The sequence below is a fragment of the Varroa destructor genome, unplaced genomic scaffold (assembly GCF_002443255.2).
Source record: "Varroa destructor unplaced genomic scaffold, Vdes_3.0 BEIS01000001.1, whole genome shotgun sequence".
NCBI lineage: Eukaryota > Metazoa > Arthropoda > Arachnida > Mesostigmata > Varroidae > Varroa > Varroa destructor.
The window spans coordinates 1,210,143-1,228,960 of NW_019211454.1; the positions used below are offsets into that span (position 1 = coordinate 1,210,143).

General features: G+C 36.6%; 2 protein-coding genes across 6 annotated transcripts; one reads left to right on the forward strand and one right to left on the reverse strand.

The window, feature by feature from the left end:
* Positions 1 to 3,013: 3,013 nt before the first annotated feature.
* On the reverse strand, positions 3,014 to 8,829 carry LOC111246874 (REST corepressor 2-like). Of its 2 annotated transcripts, XM_022797213.2 has the most exons (8): positions 8,150 to 8,829; positions 6,700 to 6,874; positions 6,223 to 6,340; positions 5,870 to 6,053; positions 5,375 to 5,460; positions 4,832 to 5,116; positions 4,342 to 4,574; positions 3,014 to 3,962 (listed from the first exon to the last, which is right to left on the reverse strand). In XM_022797213.2, exons 1-8 carry the CDS (start codon positions 8,205 to 8,207, stop codon positions 3,722 to 3,724), a joined length of 1,380 nt encoding a protein of 459 aa, XP_022652948.1. In that variant the 5' UTR covers positions 8,208 to 8,829; the 3' UTR covers positions 3,014 to 3,721. The 2 variants fall into 2 exon arrangements, with proteins under 2 accessions (XP_022652948.1, XP_022652956.1); XM_022797221.2 differs by lacking the exon at positions 8,150 to 8,829 and having other exon boundaries at positions 6,774 to 6,880.
* A 1,990-nt stretch (positions 8,830 to 10,819) lies between these two features.
* On the forward strand, positions 10,820 to 16,870 carry LOC111246861 (REST corepressor 2-like). Of its 4 annotated transcripts, none has more exons than XR_015323071.1 (9): positions 10,820 to 11,449; positions 12,043 to 12,217; positions 12,332 to 12,449; positions 12,649 to 12,832; positions 13,436 to 13,521; positions 13,752 to 14,036; positions 14,202 to 14,253; positions 14,435 to 14,906; positions 16,137 to 16,870. XR_015323071.1 is itself a non-coding variant. In XM_022797186.2 (8 exons), the coding sequence occupies exons 1-8, from the start codon at positions 11,392 to 11,394 to the stop codon at positions 14,824 to 14,826; spliced, it is 1,350 nt and encodes a 449-aa protein (XP_022652921.1). In that variant the 5' UTR covers positions 10,821 to 11,391; the 3' UTR covers positions 14,827 to 16,870. The 4 variants fall into 4 exon arrangements, 2 of the variants coding, with proteins under 2 accessions (XP_022652921.1, XP_022652912.1); XR_002671825.2 differs by having other exon boundaries at positions 16,608 to 16,870; XM_022797186.2 differs by having other exon boundaries at positions 10,821 to 11,449; positions 14,435 to 16,870.
* The last annotated feature ends 1,948 nt before the right edge of the window (positions 16,871 to 18,818 follow it).

Here is an 18,818-nt window from a genome sequence, read left to right on the forward strand (position 1 = left end):
TGAAGCGTACCGATATCGCACGCGAAAATGATGGAAGAGCTAATGTTATTTTTTCTGGAATCCTCACACGCGTTGCTCCTCCACTCCAGTAGCTTTTACATAATCACCTTTGTAAAGCATAAGAGTGCGTGCTGCATATCAGAATAGAAGGCAAGGCTCCTATTACCGGTACACCATTTTTCGTCACAGCTGGCCAACGCACAAAAGATTTGAAAAAACATTTTGAGAGAAGTGCAGATAAACATTATTTAATTTATTTTAAATAGTCCTGTTTTAATTAGTTTAATAAAATGTTACAAAGGAAATTTAGTAAAATTTTAAAATTTCACAATAGAGATTTGTCCCTTCGCTGACTTCTGCTCCTACATCACGTTTTCCAACACAATGTCTTGCAAGCAAACGCAAGCTGTTTAACGATTATATGCACAGTAAAATAAAGGAATTATGCGTACAGACATTGGTGAGATATATTGGCGAAAACAGACCATACGCAGACACATTATATGCCCTATTGCTCCCACCATATAACTGAAGAAAAATGAATAGCCACAAAAACCCAAATTTCCCAAGTCGTAATATTATATACGCGATAAACAAATGGCTCCCGTAAACCTTATAAATAATTATAACTACAAAATGCATTATTTATTCATAAGCAAAACAAGAAAAATTCAGGAAGTTGCTACTTTAGGATTCTGCTCCTTTAAAGACGGAAAAAAAACAAGCATAAAAAAGAAGTGTATTTAGGTTCTTATCGGTATTTATACCTTACTTAAGACGCCACAGAAAACTGGACATTAATGCCTCATTCATATTTTTAGTAAAAAAGTGTTCACAGTGGCAGTAACAGTCAATTTGCGGCTTTTCTACTTGCTTAATTCCAGCTTTAAAACATTAAAAAAAAGGTAAAGGCGTAACTATTGGACGCGTTTAACCATAATTGCATATATGCGTATGTTTCAGCTGTATCGGTATAATAGCTAGTTGATATGGTTGAGTACAATACTACTAGCAAGACGACATCCCCATTTGAAAGCCTTAGAGAAAGAGGTAGCATCTAATTTATGTGGTTGTTATATACATTTATCGTCACACGACAGAATTTTCCATAACTTGTTACTGGCAGTAATAATCCGATGCGCCGCATCATTGAAACGCATAGTTGCTAATAACCCATAAAATTGTGCGAGAACAAGTGTGTGAGAACGAATCACAGATTTACACGCAATGTAACAGCGGAAATCTGCTCATAATAATACACACACGCTAGCCTACGGATTGTCTGGCTGAAATGGCCTCTAACCATGTATATCTGTTAGAAAGTGTTATATAGCCTAACCGTTCAAGGTCAAGGGGTTAGTTTAGAGCCCTTGACCTTAGAATGAATGATTTTAACAAATGTCTAGACCAAAACCTAACGATTATATGACGAGGGCATCCTACTTGTTAAAAATGTACTATCGATAGTGGCTGTCTGTGTAGGACTATTTTTGTATATATTAGATATTATTCAGTCTTACCACATTATTTAACCAGGTACAAAGAAGTCGTAATTTGATTAAAAGTACTAATTTTATTGCTCTAGGTTTTCTCTTGGATTCTTTAGTAATGAGGAATATAAATGAGAGCTCTTTTTCGCTTTCAAAAACTGTAATACTATAATTTTGATCACCTGTAATCGAATGCTCTGTGACCTAATTTTCTTCGCGCTAGTTACACTGGATGGAAATGCTTTATTAATACGGTTTAAAGTGACTGACTTTACTGTTTATTATAGAAACGCATTTCTTGTAAGTACCCAAAAAAATTAGGATAACATTTTGCAATCGTTGGACATCACAGTCACTTGGTTCAATCAAAATTATAAAATAAACAGATGAAAATCTGATACTATTTCTCAAAAAATAAAGTATGATTATGATGCATGCGAAATAATATTATAAATTTTACGTACAACTTAGATGATACCTGAAACGTATCTTACTAAAAATGCCGATTTTGGGTCTTCAATCTTAATGTGTTAAGATTCCGACAACTAAGAACAAAAAAAAAAAGCAGAACTCGAAAAAATCCATGCACAAATGTTACCGGTTAACTTTGCGCACTATGCAGTAGTGATGCAATATATTAATAAAATACTATCATCTTTAAATGTAGTCGATTTTCTATTTCGATAGTATCGATAATTTTTTAAAAAATTTAATTCTAAGTTTATAGCTATGTAATTCTCTTATTCTTTCCTGGTAGCACGCGGTAAAGAAAGTCGGATTATATAACAATGGTACCACGATTTAAAGGCCAGTACTTAAAGATATACTCCGACTGCGTCTTAATGCCCCTCGAGCCAATAAAAAGTATTCACCTGATAAATATTTTGCAAATTTGCCTACCTTATAATAAGAGACACTTGTTTGTTTTCCAGTGCATTAGATATGAACCTTCCATCTAGTTCCACTTCAGTGGAATAATTTTGGTACGATAATTGTCTCCGAACAATAACACTAATGAAGGATATTCGAATGTACTGAATAACGTTTTGACGTAGAATTTCAGGTAAAAGTCTACAGCATTTAACGGCTATTTTATGTTGTACAAGATAATGTTTTTAAGCTTCATCTCAGTTTACAAAAGTTGTAAAAAAAGAATCCTAATTTAATCCTAATATTAAATTGAATAATAAAAAATTGAATCCTAATAATAAAAGCTGCACGTGAACATGCGTTAGAACTATTGTTTTTAGGAAAATTAGTCAACTGAAGGAAACCTATATACAGTATATATCTAAGATAAATCAACATAGATGAAAGACTCATTTATGCATGCTTAATATTTTTTACAAAAAAGAGCTATTTGACACATAGGTGTTGCATTTATATGTTGCTTGGCTCTACTTACGATGAATTTTTCTAAGAGTGTATTTTTTGCTAATTGAGGATAGCTGCAAGCATTCTACCCTCTGTACTTTAGATTGCATACTGTTTGGATGTGATTAGCCAAAGGAATAGGCGAAAAATCAGGTTGTTTTTTTATTTTGATTTAAAAAGTAAAACGACGTTTGCAAACAAATCAGATTTAATAAAAAGTACGAATAAAATTGCTAAGTTACTCGGATTAAGTGTGAGAAAAATGACAATAACAATTACTACCTTTGCTTCTGATAAGTAATATATTTTAGCCTTTCTGAAACAAAAGTCACCGCCACCTGACATATTCAATAACGATTCTGTGGTAAAACCTATGACTCTGTTGTATAAATTGCGATTTTTATAGAGTTTAATTTGTGGCATGAAACATAACATCGCTTTATCGTTCGCAAAAAAGCTTTGACTCATTTGATTAAATCAGACACTGAGCGGAAACGCAACGCACTATAATAATAGTGAAATAAATGATGATTATGCCAATGTTTTCTTATGTGCAGTAATTGCGTCAGCTTAAATGTAGTTGAGCTATCAACTAAGAGCTAAGCTCCATTCAAAAGGAAAGGTTAACGCGTTAGTCACAATTCACCTAAGTGCTGTTGGACATTTCCTATATATCTTTCTTGATCTGCTTATAGTGTTAAAGATCGCCGATATCTTGTTGATGAGACGCAACACATTGTCGGCGCAATAAACTTGCCAAACCAGAGCGTCAATGTAATCTCTTTATAGCGTACACGTAAATTTAACCTTAGTTTAATGACCAAATGAATAATATGTCATCGGGTCTCGTTTGCGCTTTATGAAAGTTTAGAAGCCTTAGAGGCTAACGGTGAGCCCGGCGCGGTAGCTACGTTTGCAGAATTGGTCGTATTGCTGTTTCTAATGCTGGGAGATGCACTTCTAGAGAGAGCGCTGCTAATGGCTACCTCGTGAACTTTGGGAACATTCCGTTCGGTTTCAGGCTTCTCATTTGTGCGAGGAGAAATACCTCGTTCCGCTTCCCACTCGGAAAGAATATCGTCCAGTTTGTAGCGCTCCCTAGAATATTAAGGAAATTACTGTAAATCCCATGCACCTAAATTACTATTCCTTACTAAGTCAAGTAGAAGAAAACTATATCCGCTGAAATTAGTTACATTTAAGTTAAAGCTGTGGTCATAACGAAATACAAGAAAAATTGTACCGTTCGTCACGTGAAACTATAGCAACTGATGCTGCCTCAGAATCGTATTTTAGGTATGTAATTGTATTTGTCAATGCATCTCATCAAAACAATTTATACGTTTTTATACTTACGCTATTTATTAAAGATTTATCAACGATAGGTTTTACTAATTTAACACTCGAAACATAGTCTCATTTTTGTTTTTACTTTTTGAACTTTCTCACTCCTGAAATTCAATGTATCTCTTTTTACCTGTGAATGGCATAGAAATTCTTCACGTGGGCCTCGGTTTTGTTCCCAACGACCTCAGCTATCGCTTTAAAGTCAGTACCATACTTGCGCACTCCCTGAACGGCAAGCGCAAGTTCTTCGTTTGTCCAACGAGGATTTGCTTTTACTATCCCAGTTTCCGGCGGCCGCAGGTCATCTATTCCTTTAGCTGCTTCTTCGCGTAACTTTGAGATGTCCGCTTTGTTTAATTGAACCTAAGTATACGTTTTGTCTTTAAAGATTATTCAACTATTTTTTCTGACCGTAGTAGTTAGAGATAGGCAAAATAGGCAAAGCGAACGTAAACTGCATGGCACAACTAAATCGACTAAAAAAAAATATTCTATAGTTATTGTAGCAACTAATGTTATTTTCGATCTGGGCAGCAGAGAGAGGAACACAGCTGATATACTTTACGCCTCATGCCTTAAAGTAGATAAATTGTTTGCAAATATCTGTACTTATTACACACCTGCCGCTTTAACGAGCAAAGCTCAGAATCGAGTGCCTTCAAAATGGAATCGCCTTGTCCGATGGGGCCTGTGGCAATAGCCATTAGGTCTTGACAATTAAGGTACATTCCTTTGGGCGGTTTTTTCTGTTTCTTAAGATCGACTCCGGTCAAACCGTTGGCGGCGCCTCCTTGTCCCACGATGTGCTTCGACAAGCTACCAGTTTTTGGCAGCATGCCAGTCGTCTTCCAATTTTGATTGCAGTCTGTACACAAGCTTCCCTTTGGAGAAGACACAAGACCGCTCTATAAAGAAAAGAATAAATCTATATCAATACTTGTTGGCTATAGTCAGTTCGCACTGTCTTTATATTCGATCTGGATTTTTTACCCACGAAAATTCGCATCTTCTATGGTGGCCATTTGAGACCTTGTAATGCATAATATGTGAATAGAGTCGTTTTCACAAGGGGCCCCTTAGTTTTAGTACAAAAAGAACGCCCTGTATATGATGATACCGTAAGAAAGTCCTATTGATTTACAGGTTTAAATACTTCTTTTTACCTGCGCTCCACCGCTTTGTCCACAATGGCTGCACGCTGCATCCTTTTCATCCAAGTCAGATTCGTTCTCCGTAGCGTTTCCGCTTCCTAGAACAAACGAGACACGACAGGCTATACCAATAAAGAATACTAACACCCATTAACCCAACTGACATATACGGTACATATCAAAAAGTACTGAGTTCGTCGGTCTTGACGGACAACGTATTTGAAAACTCTTTACTCAACGGATTAAACAGGTAAAAGAGCAGACAAATGCAATTGCATGATTACAAAATTTAAACATTAAGACTTTCTATTTACAATATAATATATGAACGCGAGACTCGGTTCGTTTATCTGAGCTTCATTACCCAAGTTATCTAGGTATTACCGTCGGCCGCTATTGGTATAATAGATACTACTTACTACTACGCAGTTTAACCCAGCTTTCCATTTAATCAAAGTGCACATTCATTTTATTGAAGGTAGCAGTCAGTTACGAAATATAATTCACCTGCGTCATTAGGTTCGTCGTGGCGAAGTCTTCTAGCTTGGCGGTCCATGAGCGACACGCGGTTCTTGGCCTTTTTCCATGAATAATAATACTTTACCAGTGATGGGATTGTTTTATCCGGCAGCATCTGTCGAATTTTTGTAAAGTTTTTTCCATGGAATTGAAAGGCTTGTTCGAATAGCACCTATAAAGTTGATACGTCGATTTAGCCCTCACATTATTCTGCGTATGCTTCGGTTAATTATGATTATTTGTAATTTCATATAAAATCGATGCTTTTAGCACACCATCAATATATGTTGCTCATTTTAGTCTTTTTAGTAGGATAATTACTGATTGAACCCTTCACAAACCTTGTCCTCAACAGTCCATTCATCGGGAAGGGGCGTAAAGTTTGGCAAATCGTGGATTGCCTTTTCCACATCATAGCCATGCCAGTACAGCATACCCAGGGCCTGTTCTCCGTTATACCTGCAAACAATGCCGTCAACTAGTATTTCTTAATCTGCCTCATTTTCTGGATGACTGACTGGCTAAAAGATTAAATGTGCGTATGACCTAAGTACATGTATAGTACGACCCCAATGACTGAAGACGATATTCTCAAATGAATCGTATTAAACAAAGCCTACAAGAATACAGCCATTTTCACTATTTGGGCGCCGAATTGTGAAAGCAGCACTTATATGAGAGAAGGGTGTTTGAAATAATTATGACACAGATAAAGTAATCAATGAGCATTTAGAGCACCCGTCAGCAAAACTTTTGTTCATGGCTGTCAAGATTATTTTGGTGATATTTAGTTGGAATCAAGGACATAATAGACATACCCATATTTCTCCTTAGCTAGGGTAATGTAGTTCTCGAGAGAAACGTCTGAAATATGTGGCTCGGGTTTCCATACCAACAAAGCTTTTTCAGGTACGCTTGCGGGACAGGGGGTGCAAGACGATATCAGCTCCGGGCAAGTCGCTTGATATGCGCTGCCAATATGAATTACGTTCCCTAAGACCACAGAAATGATATAATTAGAAAAAAAGCTTATACTTATGCGCTAGCAAAACCACAAAAAAAATGTTTAATTTTCATAATAACCGAAACTAATTCTGTACCTGTCTTAATAGCGATTAAAAGAGAAAGCAGCTTCAAGATTAATTTGTCAAGTCAAGCACAATTAAGCATATCTTTACTGGACGAAGGGAATGCACGTAGATTGGGGCAATATTATAGTATCAATATTAAGAGTATTATTGCGCTTATTAATCTTTTGTGGTAAGTAGTGTCGACAAATGTAGACGGCTATATAAAAGAAAATTCAAATAAATCTTTCAGTGTAGTTAGAAAACTAATATTACAAAATTCTTGTTCTTAAGAAAAATATACATATATTAAAGTAATAAATGATTTAGATAAACTAACCATATAAATATGTTTAGCTATCTGTCTTTTCGTGAACAAGTACGCGAAAGTCGCAACGAGCAAAATATAATATTTATAATATATATGTTGTTGTTTGTTATTGGTATTGCATTAAATATTAGCTGAACGATGATGTATCTTAAATGATTTTTGGATACAATTAGCCATTTGAATATTCTCGGAATTACATACTTATTCAATAATGTTAATATAACGAGCTCAGAGGGCCATACATTCCATGGCGCAAAAGCATCATACGACATCATCGGAGCATTGAATGCAATGTAGAGACCGCAAGAGTGAAATATTACTTTAGGTACTTCTATAATATATCTATTTTTCCGAACATAAATGTTCAGAAAAGTAAAAATATTAAAAGGCTTTAAAGTAATCTTTGACTTTATTTCGGTTTCTACATTTCGCTCAGTATTCCGATGGTGTCATATAATGGTTTTGGACTTACAGCCCCTCAAGTATTGTTCATGTTATTTTAATACATCACCATTATTGAACATTATATATGTGTATTTGTTAGCCTAAGTTTATAGAACTATAGTACTACAGTGGTTATCATTAAAAAATCAAGAAGCTTAAGATCTTACCCTTAGACGTGTAATGTACCAAATACTCACATATGTATATGCTCCTCTTCAAGTATTTCAGTGAAATAAATGCACCCGCGCATATTTCATAACTTAATGCAACAATGCGCAGTTGGTAAACGTTTGTGACATGCCTTTAAGTTAACTTTACTTTTAGTGCTGGCACAAAAATAAATAATTAATATTCATGCACATTTGTTGGAAATTATAGAGACTGTCATATATGTACACATATATACATGTATATATTGGAACCTACCTCTTTCCTGTTCATCATCAGATGAATCACCATGATGCCCATTTGCAGCGAGCACCATCCTGCGGCCAATAACTGCCGTATTACCAGTGGCCGTGATGGCGAGCAAGCCGTGGCAGTTCTTTGCCACTCCAGTTGTGAAATATTTCGCGAAATTCAAATGGTAAACTTCTCCGAAATCTCAGTTGAACAATTACACGAATACAGAATAAGTTTTTTGCAAAGACTTTACCTAATTGACGTAACTGTCTTCGCTCATAGACCACCACGAAGAGATAGCCGACGACTACTATGCCAAGCAAGTAGTCTGTGGAGTAGAGTGCGAAATAGCTCGATTACTGCGGCTATCATCTAGATCCTCATTAATTCTTAATTATGACACAGGCGTAGCATGCTATTGCAATGGTTTATCTAAGGCAGCTAGTTTGGCTTTTACAGTGATGCGGGAAGAGTAACAATTAATTGCAGTTAAACGTAATGAAGCGCAGGTTGCTATTTCAACAACAAGGCTTTAAGTGGCGGAGCGATATCAAGGTTCTCCTAGATTACGGAGCACCGTTTTCCTGTTATTTTCGCTCCGTTTTCATCTATACACTGATAATGACATACCGTTAAATATACACGCTACAATATTTGAAACAAAAAACTTGTATACACAAAGGACAATAAACATTATCCTTGGCAAAGTAGCATAGTTAAACTAGAGAAAGATTTATCCGTTGGAAAGGCCATATTGAATGAGTGTACAGGCTATTGTAAAAGCTTAAACTGTGTACGTTCTCCAAGTTCCAGTTACTATTTTTTCTACCGTTATACACGAGTGAGATTTACCTTCAGAGATTTGAATGCGATTCATCTTTAACTTGAAAAGACTCCAAATTTTTTTGCGAGCGATTGGAGCCGAACTGTTCTCGACAAAAATATATGCAAATGTCCTAGTTTCTTTTGAGCAATACCTTCTATAAAAGTTGATACGACTACAGCGAGGTCACAGTAATGCATAAAAGAATTAAAATTGTTAAATATAATCTACAGATTTTGCTACACATCTGCTGAGAAAGCTTTTCTCGTTTATCTAATTGTCACATCGTTGCTAATGAAGCTGGCCAAGAAGTTTTATATTTAGCTCCAGAACGAATGTAGTAGGAGTAGACCTAAACAGGGTAATTAAAACGTGTGGGATATCTGCTAACTGACATTAATAAACATACATATATTTGTAGGTATAAAGTTTATGGCCTACATAATAAAACAAATAAAATCTACGTAAACTTTCTTAGCTCTACGTTTATGAATTCGTTCAATTTTGTACCGTCCTGCTGTAGATTACAAGGTATAGACTGGCCGAAATTCCTCAGAATGGTGGTCATCAAGGTAATACCAGAGCTCTTGTGTTTAGTTAAGCGCAAGCTCATTCGAGCACGCGATGGAGGGAATCTTTATATATAAAAGTATAAAATTATAAAAAATGTAAGCACTAACAGAAGCTTCTTATACTTGAACTTTGAATACAGTTGTTGGTAATTGTTATCTTTTTTTAGATCATCTTGTTGATTTCAAAACGCTAGTTTACGTATCTGTAGTACTGACTAATGCTGTAATAATCGCAGTGTCTGTCGCTCCATACATATAAAATTTATAGGCAATTATGCAAGATGGTTAAATAATCAATTTTCAACTTCTTTGTAGGAAGGGTAAGAAGGCACATAATTTTGTCTGCCGGTGGTTCCAAATCTGTTCGAGTGGTTAATTTCTGATCTCAAGACTACTTCTGATTTTCCTTATGGATAGGAGTCCGAATTCTTCAAAAAGTTAACGTATGCCACTTTTCGTGTCATACGAAATTTAAACAGAAGGTAATGATAAATATGTATCTTCGCTTGATTTTGGCAAGCACATGCAATATATCTGCTGGAAAAATGAACTCGTATTCTCAGTCGACCTAAATATCGGACATAATTGGATAATTCCCACTACGATATCATACAAACAGAAAAAAGTTTTGTAGTTCAATTAACCTAACTACGATTAAGCCGGCGCACATCATTTTGGAAGGAAAAAGAAAAGCAAAAATATCTGGGTCGATTTTTGGTTTTCGTTCATTGCTGTGATGCAACAACCTCTATAACCTGGTACGTTAAACGTTTCGCTTACAGATATATATATATATATATATATATATATATATATATATATATTCTGTATACTAAAAGTGTGTTCTCGGTTACTGAAATTTAATAATGTAAAACTAGTTTCAAAATCGCATTAAATATACAAACCGCCACTCTATGGTTTTCGCGCGTTTGAAGTAGAATATTGGAGCGCCCAAGTGTTCGCATGTGATCAGTGCGCGGCAATCGGTTGTTTTCATGCGAGTTGTGATGCGACATCAGCGTTACGGAGCACCGTACTCCTCAGTGCTTTACGCAAACATTCTATAATTATGATCTAAACCACATATGAGAGCCGTTGTCGACTTTGCTTAGCAGATTCGAATCGACGATTATCCTCATTGTTTTATTAGATCACTAAAATCGTTTAAATAAAGGTAAGACTTGGAAGGACGCTGCTCCGTGATTTTATACCTCAAGCATATTACTCCGCGTATTTGAACATTCTTATTTTTCATCTTTATAAACTGTGACAAATTATGCAGAAACTACCCCTAATTTCGAACAAATACACGAGCAATGGAAAATTATAATATGAAGTCACCAAATAAAAAAATATATACATAAGCAATTGGCGCCGATCTAGATTAGCGTGCTGTTTAAGAATCACTTCATCTACTTCTCGGCTACCACTAACATTAATACAGTGTTGTACTTCAGAACCAGGTAGTGGAAGTTGTGTGGTTTTTGGAAGTTGAAAAGTGGATTGTTGGTAAATGTTGGATTCTTGCCGAAGTTTCGCTTGGGTCTTATGTTATTAAATATTCCAAAGCTTCTAATCGTTGTGACTTGCTGCAATACTGTAGCCTCCGTGTGTACTCTTTTGCGTTATCGGAGGAATGTTGTGAGCTAGTGGGGGCACTGTTACGTTTTGAGTACAATCTTTTTTCAAGTCGTAATGGACACAACCGTTTGCAGACAGTAAAAACTTTTCTTGCAAAAGCTGCTGTTTGTGAGTTTTCGCTTGTCGCTGTCTTTACTAGCTGGAGTCGTAGCTAACACAGGCAGTGCAGTAGCGGCCATCCAGCCGCTACGGGCCGTCCGAGCACAACGGATAGCAACGCCGGTCGCAGGATGGTGCTCGCCGCCAACGGGCATCACGGTGACTCGTCGGATGATGACCGTGAACGCGGTAAGTATTATTATTATTTAGGATAAGATATATTAATGTAAGACAGCTTACTATAGTTGTCCTAGTGGCCTCTTGAAGATGCGAATCAGCTTTGTGGGACACTTATAGGTAAATTAAAATCAACAGAAGATTAAATGAAATTTTACTATACGTTGTTGCTGTAAAACATTGTAAAATATATGATTGGTTCAAGTAAATTGTCCAAGTACGAATGAAAAAGGCGGACCATGCAGTCATTACTAAGTAGTACTTATGAATGTGCTCTGGAGTGTTTTTGAATCTTTACTGTGTCTACCAACTCTGGTGAGTTAAACTCAAAACACTTTTTTTACTTGATTCAATCTAACCATTAACGACCCGAAATTATAATATGTGACACGTATTATTTAATACATAGACGTTATCGAACTAATTCTAGAAACATAAATTAATTGGTAAAATACAATTATTTTCGATGGATGTTAATTAAGTAGTAAATTAAATTTATACAGTACATTTCACATAATATTACACTTCAGAATATGCTTGCTAGCCTGATTCGGAGCGATCTCAGTGATTAAGTAACAATATTATGCGCATTTTTGTTATTCCAGAGAATGTGATTCACATTGGCAGTGCATATCAGGCCACCTGCCCAGAGCTTATTTCTTCAGGTACACCCTGTCCAGCCGGAGTGCCCGATAAGGCCCTCTTAGTATGGAAACCCGAAGCGCATATTTCAGACAGTTCTCTAGAAACTTATATCACTTTGGCCAAGGAGAAGTATGGGTAAGTTTATTCTAAAATACACATTTGCTTTCTGACTCAACCTGTTGATAAAAAAAAAGGGCGTGCGCATATTTTTTTTTAGTAACATTGAAACGATTTGTGATATGATTGTAGCTACAACGGAGAACAGGCGTTGGGTATGTTATACTGGCACGGTTATGATGTGGAGAAGGCAATCCACGATTTGCCGAACTTCACGCCGCTGCCGGATGAGTGGACCGTGGAAGATAAGGTTTGTATAGAAACCTAAATATATTAATAAATCAATGTGATCTTGTGTAAGCACCTTTTCTGTCTGCTTCACTGTAAGGCCGCACTGTGTATTTGGAAATAGACCCGTTAATATATTTAGCGTCCAGTTAAGGACAAAGTCTGCATTTTGAGTGCTTTGATTTTAATGTTAATGTTTTCATTTTCGCATTCGTCCTCAGGTGCTGTTTGAACAAGCGTTCCAATTCCACGGCAAGAACTTCGCAAAAATTCGTCAGATGTTGCCTGACAAGACTATTCCTTCACTTGTTAAGTACTACTATTCTTGGAAAAAAGCTAAAAATCGAGTATCACTTATGGACCGCCAGGCAAGAAGGCTTCGACATGACGAAGCTGACGATGGAGGTATGAGAAAATCCAGAAATACAACGCTTCTTTCTTGCCTGATCTTATCCCCTTGCCTCAAATAGATTAAGGCTGCATATATACGCCAACCATATCAAAAAAGGCTGGCGATTTCTATGATTTTTCATGTATAGATTTAGCTTAACGAAAAAGCACAAATGGAACTCTGGCGATACACTTGAGCGAAATTATGTTTACATCAAAACTCTTAAAAACCCTTCTATTATTTTCAGCTTGAACTGATGCATTTTTTTTATGGCACATAAACGGCGATAGTTACTAAATGTTGATTTATTTAAAGCAGAAGAGTTATTGTAATAATAACATATATGTGAAAGTACACATTTATGAATTTGTTATTCAATCAGCTTCGAAATACCAGATGGTTTCACGTATTGCTAGCTTAAAAAAACATTGTTCAAGTACTTTAATGTAAAACGAAGATCAATTTGGCTATTTGTTCAGTTTGACTGCCATTTGTCAATCTAAATTTACCGTTTTTGTAGCACGTACGTGCCTACTTGAACTAGGGTATCTGAAATAATTAGATAGAATATTGAAGAAGATAATAAAACAGTAACGATTGTAATCCTGATTTTACAGGAAGCGGTAACGCAACTGAAAACGAGTCCGATTCAGATGAAAAGGATCCCGCGTGTAGCCACTGCGGGCAAAGCGGTGGGCCGCAGGTAATTATAATATTATGTTATCGTATTATATGTTATGTTATAACAAATATATCCATAAAGGTGCGGCACTTATACAGAATAAAAGGTGCTACCTTGTTCTGGCAGCTAGTTGAAGCAAAACTACATTTTGTTCTATATTATAGTGTATTTTTTGTCAAGACTATTTTTCACTATATTCGACGTCTTGTTTTAATTTTAAAGCGATTCAAATTATCTTGGGATGATAACAGGGTGGATTGGTGGCTTCGCCGAAGGGAAGCCTATGTGCTGGCTGCAATCAGCATTGGAAGAAGACTGGCATGTTGCCAAAAACCGGCGGCTTGTCGAAGCACATCGTTGGACTCGGAGGTGCTTTAAATGGGGTGACTGGCGCAGACCTCAAAAAGCAAAAAAAACCGCCAAAAGGCATGCATTTAAACTACCAAGACCTTATGGCAATCGCAGCGGGACCTCCCGGCCAAGGAGATGCCATTCTCAAAGGGCTCGATTCTGAGCTATGTTCTTTGAAGCGGCAGGTTTGTGAGGTTTACTGTTTGAAATTTATGAAAAATTTATGCATTACTGTAGAATAGTATTGATAGTAACCTCAACTAGATGAATAATACTTGCGCGTAATGGTATCTTAATAAGTGTTACTGAAGAACCTTTTGGTCATGTGCTATTTGATTTTACTGATACAGGTTCAGCTAAACAAAGCGGATATTTCGAAGTTGCGCGAGGAAACTTCTAAAGGTATAGATGAATTGCGTCCTCCAGAGACTGGAAGTGGCAAAACAAGTGCGCGTTGGACAAATGAAGAACTTCTTTTGGCTGTTCAAGGCGTTCGAAAATATGGTACTGATTTCAAAGCTATCGCTGAAGTAGTTGGAAATAAAACCGAAGCTCACGTGAAGCATTTTTACGCTACTCACAGGGAGCGTTATCAACTGGATGATGTTCTCTCAGAGTGGGAGGAGGAGCAAGGCATTTCTCCTCGGACGAATCAAAAACCCGAAGCTGAGCGCGATGTTCCCAAGATCAACGAGACCTCAGGTGCTGGAGCGCTCTCACGAAGTACTTCGCCAGGTGTCAGAAGTATCAGCAATAATAGCACTAACTGTGGAAGCGGCAGTGCTCCAGGGTCACCTTCGTCTGCAAAGATTTCGAAACTCAACTGAGCTAAGCACAGGAATAAATACCACAGAAGCCATTGACGTTGAGGCCAATAAATCCATGGATACGTGGGACATAAGCTCCCAGCTGTGGAGAATGAAGTACATTACGTATCCATCGAAGCAGCCTTTCTGTAAGCACATTATTAATTAAGAACGGATAACCTGATAACGCGCAAGTCGGCGACGTTGTGACATAACGTTTGAACAACGGCATGATTGATTTACATCGTGGTAAATATTTTAATTTTCGTTCTTGTTTCTCACGATATAAAGTGCAGAGTTTTTGGTTATGAATTATTGTCAGAGCATGAATCCTCACCTGGGAAATACATCTGAGAAAAACAAATGTAAAGATACAAAGTAATATTGAGGAATTTTTATCGTTCCTTCCTATCGCCTTTGTTATAGAGTAAACAAGGCTGCAAGATATTACGTCTGTAGTATACATTTTTCGGTCGAAACGGTAGAAAATTCTAGAAATTGATTATGACACCAGGGCTTCTGGAAACAATGATGCGCCTCACATATCTAATTAAGACTTCTTAAGCCATAATGACAAAATTTGCAAAGTGGGCGACAGAGTTAATACAAGTTTTTGAATACTAATTAAACAACTGCACTTTTGCCTATTGAAGTAAATGTGCGTGTGAATCGTACATGCTTGAATATCGATTTAAGTAAAACCCACATTTCTGCTTATATTTAACTGAGTTAACATAGCATGAGTACTTTTTAAGATCATGCAACTCTTCTTTGGGCTTTTCCCTCTACTTCGATCAACCCACGTATTAGCGGTTTTTGTTTAAGGTTAATGCTTGAAAACCGGCTGGATTCCTGGCTTGTGGCATCTAAGCAATAGTGCTTGCGTTTACGGTTGTAACGTTGTGATCTAGTCGCAACGGACTTCATTATGATGTTCGCAATTTTGGCTGCGTCCGATAATACCTAACCATAATGGCTCTATTACAAAGCTATACCTAGCCCACTATTGTATATTGCAGTATCGTTTCTACAGAATATATGACCTCTATATGTACTAAAAAACTATAGTTTTTCTATTAACATATATTTTTTGTAAGTGCACAGAGAAAATATTCCTTGATGCCCCTTCTAGCGTTATTAGCATTACGGTGAATTACATCTGCGCAGCGAGTTAATGTCGGTAACAGTGTTACTCTTAAAAAAGAGTTTGATGTAGCCATGCTTGTCCTCCGACTAGATAGCCGTAGATAAGAGTAGAAGGAGACTGGTTTCATAAAAATCCTTATGAATGGGACTTGTGAACTTAGGTGACCTTAACTGCTGCAAAAGTCGAATTTGTCACCTTATATTCATATGTAGCTGTATATTGAAAAATGTCATCGTTAAATTAGACCATTTGAAGCACAATACCGCTGGGGCTCATTTATTTTTATATTTTTTTTCGCCGCAAATTATTATCTATACAAATTCACTTTGAAGGTAAGCTGTAGCAAAAACGGATCTCCTCAATGGACGTCTACATAATGTATCGTCAGCTTCGACAGGAACGTCACAATACTCCGAAGTGTGCGATATGATGTTGACAGTGTTCTGATACAGACGCGCGTCGATAATGTTGAAAATGCTAAAATTGGATTACATGAGCGGATATAAATCGATTCCATTATGGAGTCAATTTTGTACGAATTAATATTTATGTAATTGTTTTCGATACATTACGGCAGTGCTACAATCGATATAAAGCAACGATTACGAATAATATTATCTTTAGGAGCAGATGTATTTACATCCGTAAAGTTTATCACGGAAACTACGTCACGCTGTCAAGGATTTATATATATATATATAGATATGCAAATTAGACAAGTGGGAGGAATAATACAATCATATTCGTAAAAATATCATTCATAGGCTTCAGATAATATTGGAATCGTTATTTTTGTTCTGCAGGTAGGATTCACAGATGTTACGAAGATGCCCCGATGGTCCTTCCTGCATAAAGCATGGAAGGCACGTTTAGGTTTGCATGGAGCTAGACATTGCAATTTGCCATTTTTGGTGAACTCACTAGCGTCTTTCGTAAAGTTCAAGTGAAGACTACATATAAATAAGATTATTTAGATGATGTAATACGCAGTGCTATAACCGGCATAACTGTCATGAGAAAGTGCGGAACTTTTCTCCCAGTTAAATAAAGTTTAATGATTATAGAATGGATCCTATTATTTCACAGATATCCCTATTTTCGCCGCTAAAACTAGACACACACACTACATAAGCTGTGTTAAGACAGAAAGTTGTACCGAAAAAAGCTACCGTGTGACTTACTAAGGGCAGAACCATGTCTTCATTATTACACCTACGAACGAGGGCTCAACCGCAGCTTGCGCTGGCTCCGCTATGGTATACACGATGCGGCTGTTATCATTGTATAACTGTTTCTGAATGGTTATCTGATTTGTAGGCTTTTTCTGAACGCTTCAAAACTGTATGCGGTCCTTTCCAAATATTCAGGCGGTACTGTTTCTAGCTCTTCGACATTATCCCGGTGTTCTTGCATACTCGGTTCCTGCATCGAATTCCTAAATGCTCCCATCTTGATGCGATTGTGCCGAAATAGATTGAAAGCGTTCATGGTAGTTTTTCGAATCTCATCTAAGGCTATTTCAGAATGGTTCGGCTGATCTCGACTTGTCAACGCAAATTCGTTGCAATTACTTTGTTGCTTTACCTTTGTAATCCCGTTGCACTTGTTCTCGTTCTTCCTCGAGCTTCACTCTGTTAAGCTAGCGAACTCACAGCCGAAATGGAGTCATATATTTATTTCGCTATATCATCCCATCAGTCTATTTTAGCAATTCTATCATACTGTTTCCTGTATTTTCGTTAATTTACTTCAATTGTTTAGTTATCCTGCTATAAACAAAAACTGTCATGTGCCCCGCATCAATTATTTTGTGTTTCCATTATTTGTCCGTTACTTTGTGATTCTTCACTCGTTAGCTTCCAGCGATCGAAAAAACGGGCAAGTGATCTAGAAATATGAACAAATTTTTGGAAAATATATTGACCGTATCTTGAAAGAGTACGCTATATTGAATTCCATAATTGAACAAAGACTAAATTTATTTGGGAAATCCGATGTTGCGCCTATCATTTGGATAGAAACTTGTCCACTTAAACAATTGTTACAGTAGTATGCTTTGCAAACACTCGGTTGTAAAAAAAGTGTCGAAAAAGTGCATCTGCTCCTTGATTTCCGTTAGGCTTCATGAGAAATATTTCTGAATCTTTTGGCATAAAATCAGGTTACCTTCTCATTAGTCACGTGTCACAAAAGTACCACCAGAACTTGTTTCGGATAAGATTCTAAGTTTATTTTTTCAACATCAACTTTGCACTGCGTAAGTTAAGAATTATTGCATGCGCAGCGTAGTGCTCAAGTGACGAGCTTGAGGGAAGACTAAGCAACCGAGCGTCAACTCTTTGACTCTATGTGAAATGTCTCATAAAAATCTAGTTCAGTATTTCGCAACTGAAGACCATTGTTGTACATAAATATGAGGCTTCTGGTACCTTTTTCATCTTTTTAATAAAAGAGTTTCCTCGTTTAGTAGAAAAATGTACCTATATTTTTGTTAATGAAGTTGGGACATCACTAGTTAAAAGTTTTACAATGCGACTCAGACTTTGACAATTCATATTTCCTCCTTTTGGGCGAAACAGTTACACGAATCCAAGATTCTTGGTACTTCAACTAATTACTACTCAACCTATGAGCCCAAAGCTGTGAGATGTGATGTATATGATATGCTGGAATCTGGAATCCTTAAAAAAAAAACTCTATCTAAAGCAATTTTTTATTTCCCGATAGATTCATATACAGTTTTAACAAAAGAAGGTACCTGACAATAACAAAAGCTATTATTTTTCACGTTAAAAACAAATCATACGAGTCCACCTTTATTATTTGAGGATTTATGAAATTTGCCTGGTACCTTTTTTCGTAGATGCATAGAACCTATATGACTATAATGATGAAAAATAATTATGCAGTTGACATCCGTTTTCTTAAGCCCCTAGCACCAAATAAATAATGTTACCATATCCAAAAAAGAACGTTACAATACATCTTGGTTATTTTATTCTGCTTAGAATAAT

What these genes read in the sequence shown, in the direction of transcription:
- LOC111246874 (XM_022797213.2), bottom strand. Translation starts at nt 8,207, where the DNA reads ATGGTGCTCGCTGCAAATGGGCATCATGGTGATTCATCTGATGATGAA. An exon ending in AATGGACTGTTGAGGACAAG is followed by an intron (nt 6,054 to 6,222) that starts GTTTGTGAAGGG and finishes TCAACTTTATAG; the next exon opens with GTGCTATTCGAACAAGCCTT. An exon ending in AATTTCTATGCCATTCACAG is followed by an intron (nt 3,963 to 4,341) that starts GTAAAAAGAGAT and finishes TTAATATTCTAG; the next exon opens with GGAGCGCTACAAACTGGACG.
- LOC111246861 (XM_022797177.2), top strand. Translation starts at nt 11,392, where the DNA reads ATGGTGCTCGCCGCCAACGGGCATCACGGTGACTCGTCGGATGATGAC. An exon ending in TTGGCCAAGGAGAAGTATGG is followed by an intron (nt 12,218 to 12,331) that starts GTAAGTTTATTC and finishes ATATGATTGTAG; the next exon opens with CTACAACGGAGAACAGGCGT. An exon ending in TGACGAAGCTGACGATGGAG is followed by an intron (nt 12,833 to 13,435) that starts GTATGAGAAAAT and finishes CTGATTTTACAG; the next exon opens with GAAGCGGTAACGCAACTGAA.